We start from the raw sequence: 27,112 nt of genomic DNA on the forward strand, positions 1-27,112 counted from the left end.
CTAGAGCCAGCCAGGATTGTATTAACAGCTTCAACGCAATGGAACAAATTAATCCCTGGTGTAATTGAAATCGGTGAGGTCACACAATAGGTGAGTTTGACCCAGTGGGATAGAAATAGAACAAGTATTGGAATGAAGGAGTGAAACGAAGTCACACTGTTCAGCCATTGGTATTTCATTCCTAGAAACAAAGGCCAGACAAATGCAGAGAATACATGGCTCTGCTGGGCATGGTTGAAAGCTGCTCAATAATATCAAGCTTTGAAGGGATATTTCTGTGTGGAGGGGAAGTATATAGCAGAGATATAACAAGCATTAAAAAAGAAAAAAAGACAAAGAAAGAAAGGAAGAAAGAAAAAGCCCTGCTTGCTCCTTGCCTGATGGATAGGATGGTAAAATAATACCAGCTGTTAACTAATAATCATCACCATCATCCTCATCAAGTTATATCACAATTGGAAAAAAATAAGAAAAATATTTAAGGTCTAAACTGTATTTCTGGAGACTCGAACTGTCAAGAGCCCATGGCAAGCTGTGGCCTCCCTCAGCTGAGGTACATGGGGTTGGTTTGCTTTGGTCAACACAGGTAGAAGGAACTGATCCCACTGGAGCTGCCTTTGGATGCTGGGAGGGGGCTCAGTCTTGGCCCCTGTGGTGCTGCAGCACCAGGGCACAGCTCAGGGGCACGGGGGGCACCGGGGCTGCCTAGTGCAAGCAGCTGAGCTGCTGCTGCTTGTGGTGACATTGTCAGTAATGTGACCTGGGAGCTGCTGGCAGTGACCTGTTCTGAGCTGGCGAGAACAGACAGCTGCAGGGGCAGATGAGAGGCTGGGGGTGTTGGAGCCCCTCTGGGAGCTACATTTCAGCGCCTCGGCAGCACTCTGGTGCTGGGCTGTGCCGTGAGCTGGGCTCCTAAAAAGTCATTCATCAAGGCTGAAACCCTGCTCTTCCCCAGGATTAACCATTTCCCAGGGTGCAACAAGTTTAGAATCTCACCATATCACACATGGTGCATTTTCACAGTTCTGGCTATGGCTCATTCCACCGTCAAAAGGAGAAACTTAGTTTTCTTGAAGGTGGCATCATCTTTCTCTAGAAGATGGTCAAATACTGATTGATGGGCCATAAAACATTCATTTCCTTAAGCTCTCAGGTTCCAGTTGTTTGGCACTCCCTCCAGCCTCCCTCCTGGTTTCATACCAGGCTCAGTAACACTGTGCCTGCCATTCCAAGGCCGACAGATGCATTGCTTTTGCAGTGGTGCATGGCTTGGACAGCTGGCAGGGTCTCGGAGCCGCTGGAAGTGTGGCTGAGCGATGGCTGCATTTCTCAGAGGTTGTGTGTTTCAAAGGGAGCAGAGGTCTGACACTGCCTGAGGAGATTCAATCTGCCTTTCTGAATGCACAGGGCAGCTCTCTGGAGGAAAGGAGGCTTCGCTTGCAGAACAGCTTTTGGATCCAAGTATGTGTCACCTCATGGAGCTGTGTCCACTTCTCTAAGCCCTGGAAATGTGTTCTCCTTGGGTCTTATTTAACATTTCTGAAATCCAAAGGGATGGGCAGGCTTGACCCCTGCATCACCCCATTTCCTTCTCCTTTTCCAGCTTTCTCACCAAAAAAGAAATACCAAAAAGCATTTCAAGTGAAATACTTTGTAAATGCCACTGGTAGAGCTTTTTGTGGAATCTCGTGTCTGATCACTTTGAACAACCACTTCCACAGTGCTCCATGCCCTTTCTCACAGACCATCCCAAAGGGTGCACAGTCACCATCCATGGTGATATCTCCCACAGTTTAAGAGTGCAGCTTAAATTTTTGGATATTGAAATTTAAAATTATTTTTTGATGGGTTTTAGGAAGAAACAAACACCAAAGCAAATCTCTAAGTTCTGTTATATGGAAAGGCTTAGCTCCATTTGTGGAATTCTGGCACTATTGCACCATGGCCTCTCTCCCATTGGATGTACAGAGCTTCACTGCAAAGTACCTTCTCTGCTCATCTGAGCGTGGGGCTGCTTTTCCAAATGTGCTTCTAAACCCACAGAAGGAACCACGCCCAAGCACTGCTCATCCACTCCCATCTGGCTCCGGGAGGCTCTGTGACATGATGGTAACAACATCCTGGTGGTGGATTGACTTTGCAGTTAAATGGAGGAAAAAGTGCATTGTGTTTCACTGTGTGCTGAGGGTGGCTGTCATGGGGAGCCAGCAAATCCTGCTGTGATTTGCATACAGGAATTCTGCCAAAGTCATGGAAGCAAAGTGGTTTGTTACTTGCCTTTGAGGGCTTGGGAGAGAAATCTGTCTTGGATATCCTCTTGTTGACCTTATTGAGTTAACTTTCACGCGTTTAGAAGGTCATGGAGAAAATCATTAATATTAGGTTGATTTGATGGCTGAAAGGTAATGAGTATTTCCTGCTTATCAGATGGGGTTTGAGAGGACTTTGAATAGCCTGATTTGTTTATCTTTTGCAATCGGTATGGCCCTTAGCTAGAGGGATTTTGTATTCCTGGTTCAGGTGGGGGAATGACATATGGTTGAATGACATACGGAGCTCTCTATTGAGTGCTCCGTAGCATAAATAGCAAAACACCAGGAAATTCTCAAGTCCAGCTCCCAGCTAACTTGGGTATGCTGTGGGCCTTGGACATCTCATGCTGTAACGCTATATGACATGAACAATAACAGATTAACATCCCCCATTACTGGAAAGCTTGAAATAGAAAAATCCGAAGTGCGTGGAGGTTGGTTGGGTGGAAAGCCAAATCCTGCAAACGTGGCTTGGCATGGCCAGGTTTCATTGACCTTGGCGAGGCTGGGATTGCTCCATTCACAGGAGGCATCTGTGAGTGCAGAGATGGGGCACGAGCCTGTGCAGGGCTGACATCAGAGTGCTGCTGTTGGAGGCTTTTGCCACTCCTGAGCTTTTCTTGGATTAATGCACAGTGAAACCTTAGGCTGCATCAGCAAAATGGTCTTTCCCTCACCCTCCGTCAGGGATTTAACAAAGAGGGGAGTCATTCTTTAAGCTGAAGGATCATTGTAAAGCCATTTAAAATGAAATACACTCTTATTTGAGAATCATTTGGCAAAGAAAGCACATGAAAATCTCCCAAGTTGTGGACTTGCTGGAAGACAGATGTAATTTCTGGTTCCTTTGGCTGTTGGGAAAGGAGGTAGGACTGAATGCTCCACCTTGAATGATTGGGCAAGGACAACAGACAAGGGAGAGCAGCTTCCTTTCATGAGTGAGACATTTCTGTTGCTTCTGGGGCTTGAGGTGATGGTTGTTTTTAAAATAAATGCTATTTATTCCCTTGTATAAACTCTGGCTACCCAGCTGTATTTGTAGCTGGATATTATCACTGAAAGGTGTAGTGAAAAATAAATAATAAATGGATAAGGAATTGATGGAAAAGAGAAGAAGAGTGAAAATGAAACGAAATTCAATGCTCTGATTGGACAACTGGGATTTTTTAGGTTATAAATTGTTGCCAAAGAATGAGATGGAGTTTCACAAAACCACTATCCTGAGATGCTGAAATCGACATGCACAGACAGCAGCCCACACCAGCTGGACAGATGCCAGACAGACCATAATACAACCCCAAATCCCTGGAGGAGTCCCGTCTCCTGTGTCCCACAGTGCTGCTCAGGAGCTAGAAGGTGCAAGCAGCCCTTTCCTTCAGAGACCTGTTGTGTGGAGCTCTGAACCCAGGGTCTGTTTTGCTGCCTACATGGAGGTGTGGATGATCAGACTGAAAGGCAGAAAAGGGCCTCGTTTTGTGTATGATATGTTATGTGCACTAACAGCATTTTGATAGCGAAAACAAAACAGGAAAACTTGCTTCGGCGAACAAGAGTGAAAGCCCTTTAGTTGAAGGGACTTAAAGATATTTCTGCATTCAAGTGTATTTGAGGGTGAGTCTACGTGGTTTCAGGTGACCTCCTTGACTGAGTGTTGGCAATTAGTTGCCAAAGGAAACATATGTTACTAGTTTTTATGAGACTTGTAGAAGAGTCTGTCTTTTGGTATATATACATGGACTTCCTTATCTCAGAGAGGTTTGCTGCTTGAGGGAGTGTACCCTGTAGGGAAGGAGTCCTGTGAGAGTGGATTTTAGCAATGATCAAACAGGTTGTATCTCACGAAATCAACACTGTGTGAATTTTTTTTTTGGGGTATTGATATTCTCTACTGCAGGCCAGATGCAGCCTGGGCTGGCACGGTTAATTCCCTTTGGCCACCCTCCAGCAGAGCATCCTGTTTCCACAGGGTGGTTAAGAGTGAGCTTATCTTTAAGCAGGTGGCTATATCTGGGTGGTTTCACTGCTGCTCTTACCACGGCTTCTGGCCAGGAGACAGCTCAGCTGCAAGGGGAACCTGTAGCCTGTTCCTTTTCCAAGATTTCTGCCCTGGGTCAGAACCGGGCACTTCTAGGGAAGTGGTGCAGTGATACACACTAGGCTGACTGTATTTTGGGGTCAGCATCACCTGCTGATTCCTGCATCAGCTACTTCAGGGCTTGGCTAAGGGCTTGCCAGCCAGCTCCTTGGACAGGGGAAGAGGAGATGTCACCCCCTGTGCTGCTGGTGCCCTTCTTGCAAAGGGAAGGGATGCTTACTTAGCTGATCTTAGGCAGGACAGTAGTGACAATGGTGCACAGGTGTGTTGGTGACATGTCGGAGCTGAGCACTGTGCAGGCTGCTCCATGGGTGTTCCTGGGCCCACCAAGGCACTGCAGCTACGGGCTGGGGCCTCTGCAGTGTGAGTGCTCCAGAGACAATTAGAAGAGAATTAAAACGTGTTTTGGAAAACAGATTGCATTTTCTGTTGGGAGTTTCCAAAAAAGCAAAGCAACCTGCCCTTCCCCCCACTTCAAATCCCACCTGTTTTGGTTTTTTCCTAGAAAAATGTGAAATTCATTAACATGTGGTGAAAGCAATGTAACGACGTCATCTTGATTTAAAATCTGTTTTAAATCTTAAAATAATGGAGCCAGAATTTTAGCTGCAAATAGCCTTGCTTTGTCGGCACAAGGCAGACTGTCAGCATGACTGGAATATCTCTGGGTTTGGTAGTTTAGCATCCTTTGCAACAATGGGATTTGAAAAGAAAGCAAGAAAAGACATAGCAAGGAGAAAAAGAAATTAATATGATTTCTGTCAAAAGTCAGGTCCTGTGTGCTTCGCTCAGGTGTAGCTGTGGTGCCTGGGGAGGGCAGGGCAAGCAGAGCCCTGCTCTGTGCTGGCCAGAGCTCTGTCAGCATCCTGATGTGGCACCCTGCCATGCCCTCTGGCTAGGGGCTGCTCCTCCTCCCGCTCCCCAGCTCTGGGTCACAGCTCCTGGCCACCCTGTTTTCTGAGAGTGGGAAATATTGTCACCCCTGTCTGTCACCTCTGACGTTGCAGTGAATGTCCCAGCATTGCCCTGAGCCTCCCTTGCCCAGTCTCTGCCTGTGCCTTCGGCTCCCTAGGAGTGTATGACAGCCAAATTGGAGATAAATCACTTTCTCCTCAAAACATCAAACACCAAAATCCCAGATTTTACTAACAGCACCGAAGGCAATCCCGCAGCATCACTGGGAACCTCATTGCTGCTGCTGCCGCTCTGCTGAGCTTGGGCTTTGGCTCAGGGTGCTTTCTGAAAGGTCTGGTGCCCAGCAGCACTGCCTGCCTGAGAGAGATTTTCTTCCTGCTGCAGGCCTGGGTGTCCCCAGGATAACTGAAAATGCTGCAAAGTTCTATTGAGGTTTTGACTTTCAGGCTTCACTGTATTTGCTGGTATGAGATGATGTGCAGGAGGCTGAAGTGGGGCTCTTTGGTGTGTTGTGGCCACTTTCTTTATGTGTTTTAGTGAGGAGCAGGTCTGAACAAGAATTTATTGACCTTTTCCATTTTCATTGCCAGTTCCCTCCCCACACTGATACATCAGAACACTTTTGCTTGCAGGCCATGTTTCATGTCATTTATTGTCCTGTAAAGCGAGTCTGCCACCAAAATGTTGCCCATCTGTGAGTTTGGAGTGGACGGTGTGGATGTTGTGGTGCAAATGCTCCACAGGTCATAGATGGACAGTTCATGGAGCAGTTTTTGGGCTTTCTTATTGTTTTAGGATGCATGCTGCCCAGTCTCCCCTTTGGGAAGGCATCTTGAGAACAGTGGTGTTGTTGGGTCCTCTGACCTTGGGCAAGTCAGGATGACTCTTTGGAAGGAAAAGTAGGACTCCTGTTTTGATATTTCTTGGGAATATTTAAAATATGAAACAAAATGAAAAGTTTATGGTAATATTTTAAGCTGAAGTGAACTAAGGTTAATTTACTCTCTTGGCCAGAACAGATGAGGTGGCTGAGGCTGTCAGACCCCTGCTGATCACAGTCACTGGTGGAAAAGCTGGTTTGACTCTCACCATTCCTCCTGTGGCCCTTTTGAGGTGGGCAGAAACAGATCCATGGCTGGTGACCATGAGGTGGCTACACTGCAGAGCAGAACTAGTCAAACAGTTAAGCTGAAGAGTGTACAAGTGTCATTTCTCTTGTAGTGTATTTTATGCCAGTGTGAAGTTCAAGTCCAGACTGCTAAGGGCAACACGAAGAGTTTTTCCCTTGACTTTTTCTTGTAGTTAACCCAGACAATCAGTGCAGCTACTGAAGGTGTTGTGCCAGATCTCTGAGAAGGGTTTGGCTGTCCACACTCTCCAATTTGTGCCCATGTAACCTGGTAGAGGCTGTGCATATGCAGTGGGGAGCCTAATTTATGGCCAGCATGGCTGACTAGGATTTAATCAAAGCAGGGATGAGCAGAAGTTTTTATTCAAAAACCCCCAGTTTGACTGTAATGGCCCAGGTTTGTTTTACTGTGGAGAGCCAGCTCTGGGTGGAATTACACACGAGTGCCTGACACTGTTGCCAGGTGAAAGGCAGCCAAATCTGAGTCCCCCAGTGCCAGTGCCCCTGGCAGGCTAGTCTGCAGTCCTTCTGCCCCAGAGCCTTGTTGTGTTCATGGTCTGTTCTGCTCTGTCTCCCCACTCCCCACCCATCTCAGATGTTTGCTGCTGAGGAGAATGTGGATTTTCGGATACACGTGGAGAATCAGACGCGAGCGAGGGACGATGTGAGCAGGAAGCAGCTTCGGCTCTATCAGCTCTACAGCAGGACAAGTGGGAAGCACATCCAAGTGCTCGGCAGGAGGATCAGTGCCAAAGGAGAAGACGGAGATAAATATGGTAAGAATCTTTACTGGGATCCCCCAGACTTCAGGTCAAAGGCTTTAATCCAGGATGTTGTGCTAAGAACCTCTTGGGAGAAAAGTAATAAGAGCAATAAAAACCAAAATAAAAGGAAAAATAACATTTCCAGGTTAAGAACATGAGATTTGTTTTGCTGGTGCTGCCTCCCAGCTGCAGGCAGTTCCCACAGTACTGCCATGCCCCGATTTATTATTATATGGTTGAAGAAAAGAATGTCTTTCTCCCCAAGCCATGAGCTCACAGTGTGTTTACTGCAATTCATAAATGATATCGAAATTGGTGGTTGGGGAAGTCCTTTCGCCATGAACTCTTGGGCTCGCGTTTCGGTGAATCCAGTGTTTGAATGGAGAACTATCATCTTTTCGGGTGGTGGGATATTTGGTTTGAACTGAAAGTAGACTTTGAGAGCTTTGAGAGTTCCCCAGAGCTCAAGCTGAATCTCTGAGTTTGTGGATCTTGCAGGGAAAACAATACTTACCTTGTGCTAGCAATGCATTCAACTATTCTTGTTGTGATTTGCACACAAGCAACATGCTGGAAATGCTGCTAGAGGCTGGGCTATGAAAAATGCTGTAATTCTGGTTCATTTTGAGATGGTTTCTGCTGAGATGCTTTTACTCTGGTTGTCTGTTGGGAGGATTTCAGGGCTGTTGAGAACACTGCTCCTGTTGGTGTTTGGGATGTGCAGTGCTGTGTGTTCCTGTGCTGCTGCACAGGTGTGTGTGAGAGTTTGCTGGCTCAAACATTCGTGTGGGATTGTCGGGTGCAGCACTGGTGAGGTGGAGCTGAGCTACGAGGAGGGCAGGTCAAAATCTGGGAGCGGTTGTTCCCTCAGGAAGCTTCAGGATGGATGAGGCACACGCTGAGCACTGAGGGCAGCTGCTGCCACTGCCGGCACAGGTGCAGGAGCAGCGAGTTGTGCCACGGGAAGCGACAGCCAGAGAGCACCTGGCAGGTAGGAAGTGACCCCCCAAGGCACTGAGCCCCTCTCTCAGAGAAAGCCCTGCCCTCAGGTCTCATCAACCTTGTCCTTTGTCATTCCCAAATTTCCAGATATTACAGGAAGGAAAAGTGCCACTTGGCTGCTAATTATTTTGTCATTTGATGGCATTCACCCTCCTGAGCTCTGATGTGTAAACGAGGCGCTGGGCGCTGCCGCCGCCGCCCGGGTGCGGCTCCTGCCCGCGGTGGCTGTCAGGTGCCGTGATGGAGTTTTCCTCTCGGTGAAAGAAGGCGGCATTTACAGTGGGTGCATCGGGGAAGTGTTCCCGGGAGCAGTTGACAAGTGCTAATTTATGTGTCAAAGCCCATCTTGTCCCCTTCATACATATGCAATCGTGTCTGAACAACAAACCCGCGCGTGCGGGAGCGGGCTCGTGGCCGACGACGGTGCTGCCATGACAGAGCCCGAGATTCCGGGCCGGGAGCTCCTGCTTCCCTGCCTGCCTGCAAAGCCCAGCTCCTGCATCTCTGCCTGTCTCCAAACCCCTCTCCCGCATCCCTGCCTGCCTGCAAAGCCTCGCTCCCGCATCCCTGCCTGCCTGCAAAGCCCCCCTCCCGCATCCCTGCCTGCCTGCAAAGCCCTGCTCCTGCATCCCTGCCTGTCTCCAAACCCCTCTCCCGCATCCCTGCCTGCCTGCAAAGCCCCGCTCCTGCATCCCTGCCTGTCTCCAAACCCCACTTCCGCATCCCTGCCTGTCTCCAAACCCTGCTCCCGCATCCCTGCCTGCCTCCAAACCCCGCTCCTGCATCCCTGCCTGTCTCCAAACCCCTCTCCCGCATCCCTGCATATCTCCAAACCCCGCTTCCGCATCCCTGCCTGTCTCCAAACCCTGCTCCCGCATCCCTGCCTGTCTCCAAACCCCTCTCCCGCATCCCTGCCTGCCTGCAAAGCCCCCCTCCCGCATCCCTGCCTGTCTCCAAAGCCCCCCTCCCGCATCCCTGCCTGTCTCCAAAGCCCACTCCCGCATCCCTGCCTGTCTCCAGAGCCCACTCCCGCATCCCTGCCTGTCTCCGCAAAGCCCACTCCCGCATCCCTGCCTGTCTCCAAACCCCTCTCCCGCATCCCTGCCTGTCTCCAAAGCCCACTCCCGCATCCCTGCCTGTCTCCAAACCCCTCTCCCGCATCCCTGCCTGTCTCCAAACCCCGCTCCCGGCTGCCGCTGTGCTCCGTGGGTTGTTTGCCTGCACCCCCTGACCCCGCCCGACTCCGTCCCCAGAGCCTCCTCAGCAAACGCGCCCGAGGCTGCGGAGCCTTCGCGCCCCCAGCCCTGTGGAAGGTTATGGAAATCTGCTCTTGGTGCTGCTTGGCACCGAGCACTCGGAGCATGATAATCGGGGAGACAGTGAGGTGGGACACGGCAGGCCGGGATGGAACCACGCAAAGCTCCTGTCTGGGATAATGGAGGGGGGAGAGATGTCGGAGTTACTGGAGTGAGAACCATCTGTGTTACAGCCCAACCTGGACACAAAGGCAATGACACAGGGTTCATTATGTGCCAGGAACCCCTCCCCCTGAGGCATTATTATGGAGTAACCTTTGATCAAGACCAGAGAGAGGCTTAAACCGGGTCTGGGGATCTCAGCAGTTGCAAACTTTTGATCCACATCTCCGTCTTGCCGGTCAGGTCTGCATCTGGAGGAGGACACCTCCCACGCAGCAGATGGCAGAGTGTCCCCCTGCCCTTTCCCTCCCCTTCCCTCTCCGTAACAGAGCCGGGCTGTGCCACCCTCGCAGATGGCACCGGCTCCGCGGCTCCTGCCCCGGCCCTGCCGAGGGAGCGCACGGCCAGGGCCATGTGCGTTGGCCTAAGGATTGCAGCCTGGGGAAGGCTTTAGGAGGAGAAGCACGTCTGAGAAAAGGCAAGAGACGTGGGAAAAGGTGCCTGTGAGCTGGCTCCAGCCGTGAATTCTCTCAACAGCCCGGTCCAACTGGGAGAAGGTGGCATCCCGCAAGGGCCACGCCGGCTCAGGGTTCACGTGGGAAGCTCTGTCAGGGCGAAGGTCCCTGGTGCTCATCACCAGCCCATTAGCACCAGCCCGTTTTAAGGATAGTGGAATAAATAATGTTTTAGCACCTCTTTCCCCTCTTTCCTTACATTCACAACAGTGTCCAAATGTTTCTTTTTTCCTTTTATTATTTTTCTTTTTTTTTTTTTTTTTTTTTTTTTTTTGCACATATCCAGCTTCCAAATGGGAGGGTTGTCCTGCCTTTGAAGGGAGGTTACTTTTACTGCAAGGTTTATTGACTTCTGTAAAACTTCTCACCTCTTGGTTGCAGAGAGTGCCCAGAATAGAGGGGAAGTGGCAGATCTCAGGCAGGGAACTTCTGCTTTCCAAGTAGCCACCCCAAGTACAGCAAAATGAGCAGCCAGCCCTGGCTCAGGGAGGAATGATGCTGCAGGGCTGGGGGATCAGGCCAGAGGAATCCCCGTTGACTGCTTTATCCAGGTGTGCAAATGCCATGCGCGAAGCAAAGTGCATGCTCTGCAATGCATAATTCTGCTGTCATAATAATTCCGGTGTGTAATTTTTGCTTTATGCATTCTTTGGGGCCAAGATCTGGCCCCGTATCAGATTATTAAATGGCAAATTAAGTCAGTTAATAGAATTAATTGAGTCGATGTAATCCATTTAATCAGATGGATTTGATCCCTTCTCAGATGAATCAGAGTCCATTAACAGATAAGTCAATTATTGGACTAAATTAAATCTAATAATAATGCCTGCTGCTCACAGCAGCACTAATTAATCTAAATACACTTACCTATCTCCCAAGGTTGTTTTTTTTTTAAAGGCTTAATTGATGTTCCTAAAGTGCTCTGAGATCTTTAGATAATAGATTATCTGTGTGAGCAAAATATTATCTCTTAACAGACTATAAACTAATTAAAGGACTGATCTATTTACAAATTGCATTTTTACTTTAATCCCTTCAACCTATTCAGAAAGAATTTGCACCGGCCCAGAAAAACAATATTCCTATTATAAGCTTTTTATTACTTTACAGGTTCCTAAGTGGTCCTTTCATTCAGAAAATGAAAGGGTGAAGGAGAAAAAACAACCATTAAAGTGCTGACAAAAAAAAAAAAAAAAGACCTGGAACCTTTATATTCTACCTCCGATAAATGGTACAGATAGGGAAGAGAGGGATCAGTGACCTGAAACCTTAGATCCTTTCATTTATTTTCATTTCACAAAAGGCAGAAGACATTCTATCCTGTTTGCTCACGATCTGTGTATCCGGCGCAGTTGGGCAGGCAGAGCTCTCTTGGTTGGGTGAAGGCATTTTTTGCCTCATTTGTATTTCACAGCCATTGGGTTTTTGGTTTAATTTGTGCCCAGCTACTGCTGTCCTGCGGGGCACGGAGCAGTGATAGCCATCAGAGCAGAGGTGTGAGAGCCCTCTGCCCCTCGCGGTGGAGGGAGCTTTCATTTGCGGTGTCCCGGAGGCTGGGCTGGGCTGTGCTGTGCAGGTACCTCACTAATCGCCCGTTCCAGGGGGTGTTTGCTCCGTGGGTCTTTTCCGTCACAGTTCCAAAAACACTCTCAGGTCCCTCCGGAGGTTATAATCGCTGTGGTTTACAAACCTTCCTACTGATAAGCTCTCTAGTCGACAGCGTGGAGGCTTTATTTGGGGACACTGTGCAAGGGGCAGGGCACAGGTGGGACATCAGCACTGGGCACTGAGGCAGTGCCAGCCCCTTGAGAGGCTCCCCGGGCTCCGTGGGTTGAGCTCAGAACTGCCGTGGGACGGGTTTGGGGTGTTAGCAAAGCTGGGAAGGGAAGGGAAGGGAAGGGAAGGGAAGGGAAGGGAAGGGAAGGGAAGGGAAGGGAAGGGAAGGGAAGGGAAGGGAAGGGAAGGGAAGGGAAGGGAAGGGAAGGGAAGGGAAGGGAAGGGAAGGGAAGGGAAGGGAAGGGAAGGGAAGGGAAGGGAAGGGAAGGGAAGGGAAGGGAAGGGAAGGGAAGGGAAGGGAAGGGAAGGGAAGGGAAGGGAAGGGAAGGGAAGGGGGTGTGCACACGATGCCGGGTGTGACCTCCACATGCCACGGTCGTTCTGGGCACAGACAGATGTGCTTCTTTGGGTGGTACAGAGACAGCAAGGCGCTGAGGCGAACGGTGTCACTTGCTGGGGCCGCTCCAGCCGGGGTGGTGAGCCCTGCAGCCCCCACCTCCTGCTCGAGCTGCAGCTGCCCTGAGATGCCAGCGGACCTGCCCACGGAGAGCACATTACAGCTGTCTAGACATCAGCCACACTCCATCCTGCCAGAGATTTCATTTGTGGTAGAAGTGGGCTCTGTTCCATAAGGAGGTGTAATATGTGTGGAAAATATTATAGCAAAATAGCCTCCTTTAATTGACTCTAAATTTTGCAGGATTCCTTCCTAGGTTTGGGTAATCCGGTGCTCTCCAGAATTAATGGCTGACATAGCACTTCTTCGGGCTTGGCAGTCTGACAGCTAATTTAGAACTCCCTAAACTCATTTCACTAATGACTCCCATTTGTTCTATCTGAAAGCCTGGAAACAAATGCAAAATACCAGTGCCATTGTCCCATCCTTAGCAAGTCATTCTTTCCCTCAGTATTTCTGGCACCTTAACAGCAAGCTGCCTTGGGAAATCTGATTAACCCTTTCCCTTCCTGGAATAGTTTAAGTCAATTTCGATCCCTTTCCTGGAAAGAGCAGGAGTAAAAAACTAAACTTATTGTGGCTGGAAGGCTCAGAATTTTTGTGCAAGAAAGATAAGCGATATAGTCCAAACATCAATTTGAATTTGTGAAATATCGCTGTATTTCCACAATTTTCCACGTGTATTTCCAAGCTGCTTTTCTTGCCAGGAACAGGTGCGTGCAAGGGTTTGTCTGTCAGTGCAGCTCAGCCCCAAATCCCGAATGAGCTGGGATCTGCTTTGTAATTTATTGTGCTGACCCATCAGGATGGCTGTTTCCCATTTAACTGAAGTATCGCTGCCTCCAGTCTCTTCCCATTACAGTTTTGACATCACGACAAGACAAATAAATTTTTTAAAAGACCTTTTATCTTCTAAACCATTTATTTTCACTTACTTAGCCCGCGGGCAGAGCTGACCTCAGCGTAAGGGATGATCATTCACCATGGCAGCTGTACAGTCATATGGGTCCTGGGGACAGGCCTGAGCCAGCAGCCTTCGCCCTCCAGCTGCTGTGCTGTGGCTCTGGGCTTTTCCCTGCTTGCCCAGCTATCCCTGAGAGCTGTATTATTTTTTGTTCCTTAAAACGTCTCCCCTTTTCATTTGGAGTGGGGCAGTGGTGAAGTTTTTCCTTGAAAGCAGATGAGGGGATGAGCTGAAGCTTCAGGCAGCTCAGGGTTTTGCTGAGCCAGGAGGAGCGTCTGTGTGAGGCAGAAGCCTGAGCTGGAGCTGGAGCAGGGGCTGGGCATGGAGCTGGGGATGGGGATGGAGCTGGGGCTGGGGATGGGCATGGAGCTGGGCATGGAGCTGGGGCTGGGGATGGGCATGGAGCTGGGGATGGGGATGGAGCTGGGGATGGGGATGGGCATGGAGCTGGGGCTGGGGATGGAGCTGGGGATGGGGATGGAGCTGGGGCTGAGGATGGGCATGGAGCTGGGGACGGAGCTGGGGCTGGGCATGGAGCTGGGGATGGGGATGGAGCTGGGGCTGGGGCTGGGCATGGAGCTGGGGATGGGGATGGAGCTGGGGCTGAGGATGGGCATGGAGCTGGGGATGGGGATGGAGCTGGGGCTGAGGATGAGGCTGGGGATGGGGATGGGGATGGAGCTGGGGCTGGGGATGGGCATGGAGCTGGGGATGGGGCTGGGGATGGGGATGGAGCTGGGGCTGAAGATGGAGCTGGGGATGGGGATGGAGCTGGGGCTGAGGATGGAGCTGGGGCTGGGGATGGAGCTGGGGCTGAGGATGAGGCTGGGGATAGGGATGGGGCTGGGGATGGAGCTGGGGCTGAGGATGGAGCTGGGGCTGGGGATGGAGCTGGGGCTGAGGATGAGGCTGGGGATAGGGATGGGGCTGGGGATGGAGCTGGGGCTGAGGATGGGGCTGAGGATGGAGCTGGGGCTGAGGATGGGGCTGAGGATGGAGCTGAGGCTGAGGATGAGGCTGGGGATGGAGCTGGGGCTGAGGATGAGGCTGGGGATGGAGCTGGGGCTGGGCATAGAGCTGGGGATGGGGATGAGGCTGAGGATGGAGCTGAGGCTGAGGATGGAGCTGGGGCTGAGGATGGAGCTGGGGCTGGGGATGGAGCTGGGGCTGGGCATGGGGATGGGGATGGGGATGGGGATGGGGATGGGGCTGAGGATGGAGCTGGGGCTGAGGATGGGGCTGAGGCTGAGGATGGAGCTGGGGCTGGGGATGGGGCTGGGGTTGGGCATGGGGATGGGGCTGCGGCTCTCAGCTTGCTCTGGGCAGCAAGGGCTCTTGGTTGCCCTCACCTTCCTGGTGGCTCTGAAAGGTTCCATTTGAAACACACTGTTAGCATCTTATACAAACCATCTGTACATTGAAGATGTTTTCAGCTTCTATTCTGCCATATTCTGTGCCCGTGCCAGGGTGGGGAAAAGCCTTGCTTAGGCAGGATGAGAAGTTTGAGAAAAATCCTAGTTTTTTTGATTCATGACAAACCTATTTTGAACAATTAATTTGTTGCCAATTTCCTTTATTTTTGATTTTGATAGCTGCTGTCCTGAGCTCTTGCTACAACCAGCATCACACCTGAAGCCCAGTTTCTGTGCAACAGTCCTTGTTCTGTACCTCCACTAACAGTTAAACCTTACATTTATTTTGCCTCTGACACCACACTGATTTTGGATATCCCTACTCCTGGATCTTGAGATAGCTTAAAGAACCTTGGCTTTCTTGGGGGAAAAAAGAATCTGCTTTTAACTCTGTGTCTAAACTTCACAAGTCTCCACAAGCGCTGCTCAGGGTTTGGAAAGCATAGGCCTGTCTGTCAGCAAATATTAGAGACTCAGAAATAATGAGGAGAGTTAATTTAGAGATCTGCTGATAATTTGTCATTTTTAATTCCTGTGTGGAGTGGAAAGTGAGCTACGAAGTGAAAAATCTTTATTTTCATGCAAGTCATAAAAGGGTTTTTGTTAACAGTTTGTGTGTGTGTGTATAATTCTGCACTGTGATTTAAGTGTTCCCATTAGAAATGCAGAATAGGAAATAGGATCCCATCTGTGAGCAATTTAAGAGGAAGTGAGACAATGGAGTCGATTGCTGCTTCAGTTTAGATAATCAATACAAATATTATTAGTATAGTGATTTATCTTCTTAGACACTATATGAAAATGTGAATGCCAGCCCCTGAAGACAGGTCAATATGATGTTATCTGTTCCTGCCTTGCTGTGTTTATGGTGCTTTCCCATGAAGGTCAAGCAGCTGCTTTGTTAAATGTTCTTCCCTGGCTTGGATGAAATAACACAGAAACAAACTTAGGGCTCTCCTTTCTCCTCCACGGCTCCAGAAATGCGCAGTGCTTGTCAGTATAGTGATTACTTCTGTCTGAAATCTGTACTGGGGACTGCTAGGGAGACACTGGGAGGTAATCTTTAGGGTCCCTCCAACCCAAACCATTCTATGATGAAGTTCTGGCAGAAGTTTGCATTATTTTAAATATATTTCTAGGCCAGGAGTGATTCTGTGCACAAATGCTGAGAGCTCCTTTGGGTTTATTGCAGTTGTTCTGTGTTGGTGTCTGTTACCAAACCTTGTGTGCTCTCTGAGGTTTTCCTATGTCTAAGCATTTGGCTAGTCATTGATTAATTCAAGTTGGTTCTTGGGGTGCAATTAAAAGTACCCTACAAAGAGGCTGGTCTGCATTTCCAAAAGGGTTTTTAATTGCTTTTACTTTGGACAAGAAGGAAGGAAAATATTGTCAACAAATGGTCTTGTACATTTTGCTTTGGGTGAACGTTCCCATACATGATGTCAAGTGGCCAAATTTATTCCTTCACAAGAAACATTTGGAAGAAATGAGAAATGTCAATAACCCTGTAAAGAACTGCCTAACTAAAGACAGGATGGGGAATACAAAAGTTGATGTGAAGATTACACTTCTCCTTGAAGGTACCATAGAACCTCACTCGGCTGTTGCTTGAGATTAGGAATCCCGGAGACTCGTAGTGGTGTTGGCATGGGCCACACCACTCACTTGGAGCATCTCCTACTCCACTTGGCTGATCTGGGGTAGTGGGATGCTGGGGTTGGACCCCCCAGACACTGGACACAGAAGGAACTTTGTTCCTCACGTATAATGAAGTGGCATGAATTCCATCATCTCAGTGTCCTCATATGTCCCTCCTCAGCCCAGAACCCCCTCACCCCATGGTGTGCCAGCAGGATGAAAGCTTTGCGGATGGAGAGATGCTAAGGAGACAGTGCTAATGGAGACCACACTGGTAGCCTGGTTAGAAGTAATTATTTGGTGCTTTGAGATGCTGTGAGACTGTTCCTGTTTTCAGGTTGGGATTTCCTCGAGAAAGGTGTTAAATTTATAAAAAATAAGGCACTTCAGTCACTCGGATTTCATCTCAGCTCTTTGAAAAAATAGATAGTCAGGAATTTCCGCAGCTGCAAGGTGGAGCACAGCAAACATTAACAAGGCCAGTAGCATTGCGTGGCCGTCTGCAAGAACAGGGAAGTGCCCAGGCCCTGCAGAACTGCACCGAGGCTCGGCAGAAAGGTGAAAAATAACAAAGCTGTGAAGAGGAGAAACTGCTGATGCATGACGCTTGGAAAGCTGGAAGAGTCCAAAAAGGGAGCTGAAAATACCCCCCAAAAATGACTATCTGTGGCTTGAATGAAATAGTGTCCGATCAGCATTCAGAAACCGCTGAATCCAGGCTGTTCCAATACTGGCATTTTCCAGACTGCTTGCCAGTCGGATGCAGAGGAGAACACGTGTGGAGCGTCTGCGGTCGCAGTGCTCGCAAGAAGTGGAAGGTGAGCTGGATGTAAAGGCAGTGAGAAATCCCAGTAAAAAAGAAGAAACACCTACTTTTTCTTCTAGTAAGGAAGAGTGGGGGTATTGGGGTTCAAGGGAGATGGGAATGTAGCTGCACTCTGCGAGCATCCCTTTTAATGAGCTGTGCCAGCAATAAGTAGTGCCCACTTTGGTCCCTGAAGAGCTTTCAGTATTTTCTGAATGCCCATAATAGACAGTTCATGCTTTTATGGTGAACATAGGAGCTGAGACCTTCTCAACAGATCCTGAGCTTGAAGTCCCTGAGTTGTGCTGTAGCTGCCTTGGAGATGTGTCTGTCCTTTGTGGATGCTGCCTGGAGTGGTGGAGCTTGGAGCGAGGGTAGTGCTCAGATATTTTTGCCCTTTTCTCTGTGAGCTGAAATGTGTGCCCAGAGGCCTTCTCCTCTTCTGCATTTGCAGCTGCCAAGAAAGGTGCCTTTCTTCCCAGAGCAGTACATACAAAACCCCACCATCCACTGTGACCCTGCCTCTTTCAGCTGTGATGAGTTTTGGGTGTTCTCCAGCAGTGACAGCAGCTGTGCTGGCTGGAGGGCTCCAGCCCCAGGTAGCACTGTGGAGAGGAGTCCTTGTTCTCCTCCGCTGCTCAGCTGCTCTGGCCTCATCCCAAAGCTGGGCTGGTGGGGCAGAGAAGGAGTGGACGTTGCTCCTGAGCAGCTTGATGGTGATGTGAGCCTTTGGTGTTTGACCACATGGTGGGTAACATGCTTGGGATCCTGGCTTCGAGCTGATGTGCTTTGGTTTACATCTGATGTTCTCAAGTGCTTTTAGAAGGACAAGCAGGAGAGCAAATGGCTGTTGGATTGTGAGAGGGGAGCTGTAGCATCATGGGATGTCACTCACAGCCTCTGGAGGCTGTGAGGGCCTTAGAGTAGAGAAGCAGCAGGGAAGGGCTAGGAATAGGATGGCATGTAAGCACCAGATAAATCTAAAAAATGTTGTCCAGATGTTCCCAGTGCTTGGCCAGGGACAGCGGCAAGGCTCACAGTTGGCAGGGGTGAGTGCTGAAGTAGACTGGGGGATGCTTCAGGCTCCTGGTTTCCAATCACATACTTGGTTGGTTAGAGGGCGAACACTGCAGCTCCCAAAAGCTGGTCTTGTCCTGTTGGGATCAGTGATGTAGGACCAGGTTCCAGTGCCAAAGGAAATTGCCTAAAGGTAACTTCAGAATAAATCCCCAATAAAGTTTCTGCTGGTTGCGTGGAGGGATCACAGGGCTGGATCTCTGTTACAGCCAAGGCTTGATTATCCTTTTTCCTACGCTCCTGAAACTCCACCGACTTCAACAGAGCCATTCCTGGAGCTCCTGTGTGAGACTGAAAGGAGATTAAGTGCCCAACAGTGCCTCCCATTCCTCCTGTGTCTTGCACCTTTGTTCAGACCTTGCATTTCAAACCATTTTAGCCGGTGGGAGGCAAATCAAAGCTGTTAGGTCTGAGCCGGTGACAATGGCCTGGTGCTGTGTGGTGTGCCCAGCCCCTTGCCTTTGTGCAACGTTTGTGATTCTTGCCTTTATTTCATTGCTTCGGCATCTGCATTTGTAACCGGTTTTTTTTCAAGTGAAGTTTCTGACTGGTGACTCATTAGGAGTAAATAGGCAAAAGGATATTGACTTTACACCTACTAATTTGGGGGTGCTAACAAGCACATGTAAGAGCTTTATAGTCACCGGGTAAATTGTCCCACCTGGGGGGGCTGGAGGAGGGGAGGTAAAAAGCATTACAAAGAAGCAGCACTTTTGTTTCTAGCTCCTAGCCTTGGCTGTTCCTGCTGCTACTGGAGCTGGGGTGGACGTTTGATGGTCACCATTGCTGGAGCCCGTTCTGCGCTTCCCCAGGATTTTCTAGCACCATTAGACCCGTGTGGGCACGGGACTGAGATCCTAGCGACAGGATGCTAAATGTGTTCACTCAGAAATTAGGTGTCCCTTACATCGGCTGAGGGAACAAACCCTCCCTGTGCTGTGAGTGCAGGCTGGCCATGAGTCACGGCGTGCTGAAGGGCAGCTGGAGACACAGCGTGGCTTGAGCACAGCCCGTGGAGGTTCTGCCAGCAGCAGTGCAGCAGTGCGAGATGGGTGCCTGCTGGCAGACGTGACTCCCTGTGCCTGGGAGGGCACCAGAGTCTCACGGTCACGGCGCGGGGCAGCTCACTGCTGGGGTTAGTGCTCAGTCCTGCTGGTACTGGGGCCCCAGTCAGCTGCAGATGTCTGTCCCTCTCCAGCCATGCCTGTGACACAGTAATGCCACCCTTAGGTGTGCTTAGATCAGGATGTCACTGGCTCAGGGCAGTGGAGCACAGCTGAGAAGTGAAGGTCCCCAGCCCTGGTGGTCCTGCTTGAAGCAGAGGGTTGAGCTGGGTCACCTCTTGAGAGCCTTCTCAGCCTGAATTATTGCTTTGATGAGTGAATTTCAACACTGATTGTCAGAACAGAACTAGCAGGTAATGCCATTGGTGATCCCTCGCTCTGAAGGCAGTGATTTTCCTTTGGATGCATTCAGGGGGACCCTTGGGAAGTGACTTTTGTGGTTTGTCTCCATTTGTGATTTTTGTATGGAGATTTTAAAGAATTTGTATTACTTTAAAAATTGGAGATAGGCAAAGTGTTTCATTCTATTTTGGTCCTTCTGCCATTTTGCTGAGCTTGGGGCGACCCCCTTGTGTGGAACGGATGATACCATCTGCACAAGGCTGTGTAAGCTGTAGTTTATCTCAGAAGATGTGTGCTGGGGAGGGGAGAGGCATGCTGTGTACCAGGGCGAGAACCAGCTCTCATCTCTACTCCTCTCTGGACACGAGTCTGGTGTGCTGTGTGCTCAGAACAGAAGGAAGCCGTCACCACTGGCTGTATCTGATGTCAGGCTCCCGCTCTGTGGCTGTGACTTCAGCCTCACCCCTTCTCCTCCTCCTCTGTGCCTGACCTGGCTGCATCCAATATCTGTCTCTCAGCAGGAGGAATCTGAGGAAATGCAGCAAACTTCGGCTCCTGGGGCTAAATTGTTGTGCTCTCTAACAGCAAACTGTGTTGAACTAATTGACAACCAGCTTTAAACGTACCCCAATCAAGCAAATGCATTGATTTATTTTTTCCTCTCTTGCCGAGCACTAAGCAGCTTCCAGCTTGGTTTCCTCCCCAAGAAGTGGATAACTCATCTATTGTGTAGTAAAACTGATGGGCAGTGTTGACTTCTATACAATCCTTTCAGTATGCTTAGGGAGGAAGGAGTTCTTATGCTTCTATGAATGTTTGACCACTTAAAAAAAAGCAAAACAAAAAAAGCCCAACCCAAAACCACACACAACAACAAAAGATGATCCATTTTCTCTGGATGTCTTTGAAAGAAGCTTAGTTTAGAGACAGACTGGAGAGAAAGGCTATTGATTTTGTTTGACCTCCAAAGAGACTGCGGTCAGTATATTTTCCCTGTTGGAAGTGGTTCAGGGCTCTGAATTTCCGTGTCAGCGTTTGTATCCTGAAGCACACTGAAGCTTTTGCTGCTTCTTCAATAAACAGCAAGCTGTAGGGAAAGGTGATGCTGGAGTAAATTTATTTCCCTCTAGATCTGCCTTTCCATTCTTTTTCTTTCCTATGTAGCTTGGTCCTGTTGCTGATGAAGCATTTACAACCTTTTTCATTGAATGCTGTGCAGGTTCGTGGGTTAAGCTGAGACTACAAGCATAGTTTTGTAATCCCTCTCTTGCTTTTTCCAGGGTTGAGCTAGGTCCTTTCCCAACCTCTTGCCTGCACCAACAAGGAGCAAGATACCTTCCTGTGTAGAGTAATAAATGTTCTAAAAACTGCCATCCTCTCTTCTACCCTGATTATTCTCAACCTTTGCAGAGGAAAGCCTTCCTGATTTTGCTTAGTCTCCTGAAGAGAAACAGATTATTCTGTCTGGGGACTTGGTTGTACTGGAAATGCCCTGCTTGGTACAGGTGTGTGTAGTTTTGTAGATGTTCTTGTAAAATGGTTCATGACAACTGATGTTGTTGCCCTTTCTCTGGCAGCCACCTACCAAAATATGGCTTCCAGGGATGGCAATACCTGTGAGATAAGTCGGTTGTCAGGTCTAAAGGAGCTTCTTGGAGCTCCCTGTGAGATGAGCAGTGCCGGCAGGCATCTCTCCATGCCGAGGTGTCAGCTATGTTATCTCCTCCTCATTTAACAAAATGCCTCACGTGGTGTGGTTTTGGGGTGCGTGCTTCCGCCTGCGTGGCCACAAGTTCAACACAGCCAGTTTGCTGCTGTCAGCACATCAAAGGGCAGCCTGATAAAGCTTCCAGAGCGTAATCAAGTCATGGTAGAGAGTTGCTGATGTTGGGTACCAGCTGCTGAGCTCCCGTCGCCTTTGCCAGCATGAGCTTCATTTCTAACCCACAAAGACAGAGCTTCTTCTTGGAATCCCCTCTTCAGAGGAAGGGTTGGTCTTCCTGCTTCTGCCAGCCTCACCTCTGCTTCTGGCTGTGCTCTGGGTCAGGGTGGAGGCTGCTGCTGTGGGTGTGTGAGCCCTGCAGTGTGTGTGGGCTGCTGACAACTGCGTGGCACCAGTTTCTAACTAAAGCTCTCCATTTCACTGAGAGCAATGGCCGAGCGCATCCCTAAAAAACAGCGAATGGCTGAGGATTTATTTGTGCACTCTGGGCCAGGCTGAGGCTGCAGCCTGTGTTGCGTGTGTAACTCTGCTGAGACCCCAGAGCAGGACTTTGAGGGCTCCCCAGAACCTTTCACTGCTGTCTTCAGCCCAAATGCCCCACTCCCCACATCGGAATATTCAGTTACATGAACCCCTTGCAAATGGCTCAGCAGTTACCTCCGGGAGTGGTGAGAAGAGAGAGCTGGAACTGTTAAAGCCTCTGCACAAACACGAAGGCAAGGAGCTGAAGGGAAGAGCTTGTGGGAGGGGTGGATTTGCAAATAGTATCCTCCTGTTTGCACTGGACCACTGGGAAGGACAGGGCAATGCAGAGCAGCTGCCATGGGACAGTTTAGTAATATTTATTATTAAATTACTGCAATACTTATTATAATTATTGTATACATTTATAATTATAACTTATAATAATATTTACAAATAAATACAAACATTATTATTAAAATAATACAACTGCTTGTTTTGGGAGTAAGTAGTCCTGAGCTTGTGGTCTGAGCACAGACTGGGCTGTTAGGTATTGCCCACCTCAAGGTCATCATGCAGCTTTGTTAATTAATAAGCAGGAAGTTTTTCTTAGAGCCCTGAGCAGCAGGTGATAGGCCATCTGAGCATGTTGCTGGAAGGATAGGTAATCACAGGGAAAGGAGCAATGCTCTGTTACCCTGTTGCAGTGGCTTCTAGCAGGTGGTCAGCAGGACATTGTGATGACAGATCAGAAATATGACAAATTTTTGTTAATGATCAACATCAAAAACTAAGAACATGTAGTAAAGAAAAGATGTCCTTGTATCTTAAGTGCCTGTAATCTGCTTCTCAGAGCTGGGTACCAGAATATCCCTTTGATTCTCAAAGGTAATTGCACCTCTTAATTAGCTGGAGAAAAAAATTCCCGCAGCCTGAGATCTTGCTATATAAATTATAATTAACCCCTTGGCACTGGAAGTTGAGATTTCCTGCCCCCAAGCACAAATGCAAAACACATTAGCAGCACTTGACATCAGGCCCTGAGCAGCCAGGGGTCAGGCTGCTACCCCAAAATCCAGCTGCACTTCCCAGCGCAGCAGGGAAATGGCAAGGAAGCCACAGGAACCCAAGGGGAAGCTCTAAATACACCATTTTGAGGGGGTTTGACCTGCTTTCTTTTCAGAGATGCAAATGTCCCAACAGGAAGGACAACACAGAAAAAAACAAACCCAAGCCCAGAGAAGATCTGGGAGCGAGGAGAGGAGCGGATTTGTGAGGCGACATGGCCGGGTGCCCTGCCGTGAGAATGGCGCTGGCGCTGCCGCCCCACACACCTCCAGCCCAACCATTGTCTGGTGCCAGACACACTTGGCTGTGCCTGTTGTGTGCAGGGCTGGGCCACCCACTGCTGTCATTCACCAGCATCCTGCTTTTTTGTCTCCTTTTCATCGCGCCTGCTGGGGGATGAGCGTTAACTCCTCACACCAGAGGTGACCTGTGCTGAAGTGCCAGGTTGGGCAGCTGGCGGCAGGGAGGTGACAGCATGGCTGGGGGATGGGGGCTGCCCCGAGCCTGTCTGCACCTGTGACACTTCCCTGCCCACTCCCCTCATCCCCACTGTGACCTTGGAGGAGGGCCAGGCCTGCTGAGCACCTGGAAAGCCACGCCACAGAGTCGCAGAATGGTTTGGTTTGGAAGGGATCATAAATGTCAGGTAGTTCCCCAGCAGGAGCTTGCACTGAAGCTCCTTAGTCCGTGTTAGCTGGTTCCTTTGCTTCTTTGGGGTCCTGGATGGAGAAGTAGCTCCCTTCTGGCACGGGTCAGGCTGCAGCTTTGTGCTGGGCTATAAAGCCCCTGGAGAAGGTGTTGTTGGCCAAGGGCCGTCTCTTGTCCCACCACTGTGGTGTGTCCTTGGGTTCCTCTGTTCTGGTGGTGCTGGCCATGAGTGTCCCAGCAGTGGTTGCTGAGTTCATGTGGTGGCAGCAAACATGGGGAGACCTGTCACCTTGGCAGGGTTCAAAGGTGGCCTTGTCCTCCCATGCCAAAGGTGGGGGCAGCCCAGTCCTTGGGCTTGGCACACAGATGTGGCCTTCAGGGCTGCCTGCAAATATTCAGGTCTGTGTAGGTGTAGGGGTGGGCAATTCTCCGTGCACTCCAAAGGTTGGAGGGAGATCAAAGAAGGGGAGTCAGAAGGTGTCCTGGTGGGGAGGAGGGATGTGCTCGCTGGTGTGGGGTAGCAAGTGTGGGAAGGAGGGTTTGGGTTTGTCCTCTGTCTGTATGTCTGCAGGTCCTTGGAGTGAATTCTGTGCCATTGCAGAGCTGATCACAGAGCCCACCAAGCTAAGCGAGCTCTGTCAATCCCAGTTTGGATGGGTGTGGGCTGCACACCTACAGCAGAGATGTTCCCTGCCAGTGTGGCACCCACCACCTCCAGGGATCTTTTGCCATGCAGGTCCTTGGGGCCACCCCTTCAGGGTGGGGAGAGGAGGGCAGGATGGTGTGTTCCAGGGAGGACAAGAAAGCGTGGAGAGAATTTTGGATGGAAACACGGGGCTGAGTCTGAGCTTTAAAGGTGGCCTGGGTCTCTAGATAAACTGAGATAAATGGCAAATAATATAATATAATGCAGATCTTCTGCTGTCAATGCTGCTTCTTTAAATTCAGAATGCCCCCCCAAAAAAGCTATTGGAGATATTACCTCTTTTCTTTGCTGCTCTTTATAATGCCACAGCTGAGGAGTGGCTTAGTTCTGTACTTGACTTATTTTTAATATTAAGATTTAACATGGGATCTGCTTTTCTTAATCCAAACACTTATGGCTTGAATGCAGAATTATATTTGAGATTTTTAAAGTACCTTTATTAAAACGTAAAACTAATTTTACAGTTCTGACAGGTCTTATTTAAATACCCAGTGCCAGATGCCTTTTGTCCCAAATGACTTCAGGAAAGAAAAAAAAAAGACTTTTAAAACTTCTCATGCAATTAAAATGCAGTAAAAGGGAAGTATATAGTCTTACATATGCTGAGGACTAGGGGTAACAGTTTAAGAGAAGTCCCATGATAAATGTTTCCAAAAATAAATATGTGAAACCAAAGGTGTTAAAGGGAGAGTTAATGTGATACCTGATTTTTGGTGGTTGTTGGATTGTTTCTGTTGCTCATGCCCTGAGAACAGTTGTAAGAATTGTGCTGTGTCTGTAGGGAGAAACTTCTCCAAAGGGGCTGGTGCAGAGCACTTTTCTCCACAGTCTTTCCCCTGAGGCACTCTTCAGGGTGCAGCTGGTGCCAGGTGTCCCCAGGTGCTGTAGATCAGTCCTTGCCCACATCTCTTATTCCAAAATAATCACACTTTCTTATATCGTCTGACCCAAGAGCAACGATTTTCTGTACTTCATTTAATAATAAGTTATCTTTTATCTGGCAAAAGGAAGCTTCAGCAGCACAAGCATTAAGAAGTCAGGTATCTTTGAAACTGTGTTTGTGACCATGTCTAAGAGGAAATCCTGCTTAAAATTTTAAAACAGAAAGGAATTTTCCCCATGTGCCAGAACATTTTCTTCTGGTAGGTTGTGCTGCTGCCTTTGCTCCTTTGGGTTTGAGAGCCACAAGAATCCCACTTAAAACACCAGAGCATCCTGCAACTCTATTTTCAGCATATTTTTCACTTGCTGAAAGAAGTGACTGTTACAATGAGTCCCTTTGAGAAAATGCATAGATAGACTTATACTCTGATCCATAAAATTAATTATCTTAATTTCAGCCTTTACTGGTGCAGAATAAGAACCCTGCTTGGTAGAACCTAACATCTTTGTGTATCAGGCATGTCTGATAATCTTAATTCAACCTATGCTGCAGATGCTTTACACATTTCTCCTGATCAGCCCCGTTTTGGAGCACTCACAAACACAACAGTGGAGCCTGGACAGGCTGACTTCTGGAGTGTGCAAAGCCATCTCGGTGTTGGGATGTGGGAGAGATTTATGTGTTTGGGACTCCTCGGAAAGAGGAGATGGTGGTGCTGACATCCTCCTACTTCATCCCTAGGGATGAGCAGCCTGCCAGCAGCTGCCTGAGGGAGCTGGGCAGTGCTGCAGGGTCCCTGTGCTGTCTCCTGAGCTGCTGGGCACACACGGAGCAGCTCTGCAGAGACACGAGAGTACATGGGTTCCTGGGCTGGTCATTCTCTCCTTATTGTTATTTTTGTGTACACCAGTGTTTTTATTGGGTCCAGCTGAGACTGGGAACAAGAGAGTCAAAATACCTTCACTGGGGTTTGTTCTTGCAGTAATTCTAACCCTCTGTGGGGACGGGAAAGGTTCACACTCTTTCCAGACCCGAGAGACTCCAGCACTTTGGATGCGTTTCAGCGAGGAGCTCAGGGCCAGGTTCTGAGGTCGTTGTCTGTTGGGCTTGACTGTGTCAGTAGGAGTTTATTCAAATGAGAATGATCAAAGACATCAGAGTTTGGCCCTTTATTTTTCATTTTAGGTGCCTTTTCAAGCATAACATATCTTCTGAACTTTTTTGAGGCTCATCCTTCAGTAATTCCAGACTCAGAGCCTGGCAGCTTGTCAAGCCGTTTTCCTTCCTCTGTATAAATACTGTCCACTTGAGCTGTGCTTGGAGGCAGCAGGACACCCTGGTGAGATAGAGGAATTTCTGTGCTAACATTCTGAACGTTTCTCTTTCCAGGCTTATTTCTTAGTCATGGCAGGTTTGCAGGTGGCAAAGTTCAGGGCAGAATTTGTTCACAGCTGTCCCCGCCCAGGCGTTTTTGAAGCACACAACCTACCCACCTCCGCTTTTACTGAATCTTGTCTAGATAAGCTTATTCGCCATCACTGAAGCAACTGCCAAAATATTTTTAGTGTCTCTTATGGTGAATTATGTATAAAACATCTGCAAGAGGTCAAGTCTGATTTCCCACTGCTTAATCCTGTTTTCTTAGATGTACAAAAGGGTGCAAATGGCTCCATGTTAGAATGACAGTATTTTACATTCATTTCTCACATGGCTAAGGGATGACCAGCCTCTGGATAGTGCCCTCTGGGTACTTATAGCTCCGACAGGGGGATGTTTCTGTATGTGTTTGTTTATTAGTTTAGTTTTTCATAGAATACAGATTCAGGGATTTACTAAAGTTTTATTTAAGTTGGACAAAAATCTCTTAGACCTACCTTGGTATTTATTCTGGTCTGATTCTGGTCTTATATCTGCTGAACTCTCAAACAATTTTCATA

The 27,112-nt window shown here is 48.9% G+C and overlaps 1 protein-coding gene across 3 annotated transcripts in view; it reads left to right on the forward strand.

Annotated features, from left to right (window-relative positions):
* The window catches only part of FGF18 (fibroblast growth factor 18), a 73,765-nt gene that overhangs the window by 23,954 nt on the left and 22,699 nt on the right, over positions 1-27,112 (forward strand). For all 3 annotated transcript variants that reach the window (XM_068205434.1, XM_068205435.1, XM_068205437.1), the window contains one exon: positions 7,047-7,227. In XM_068205434.1, coding sequence (XP_068061535.1) covers positions 7,047-7,227 — 181 coding nt within the window. The remainder of the gene's footprint in view (positions 1-7,046; positions 7,228-27,112) is intronic.

This window comes from Anomalospiza imberbis, chromosome 15 (genome assembly GCF_031753505.1).
Source record: "Anomalospiza imberbis isolate Cuckoo-Finch-1a 21T00152 chromosome 15, ASM3175350v1, whole genome shotgun sequence".
Lineage (NCBI taxonomy): Eukaryota > Metazoa > Chordata > Aves > Passeriformes > Viduidae > Anomalospiza > Anomalospiza imberbis.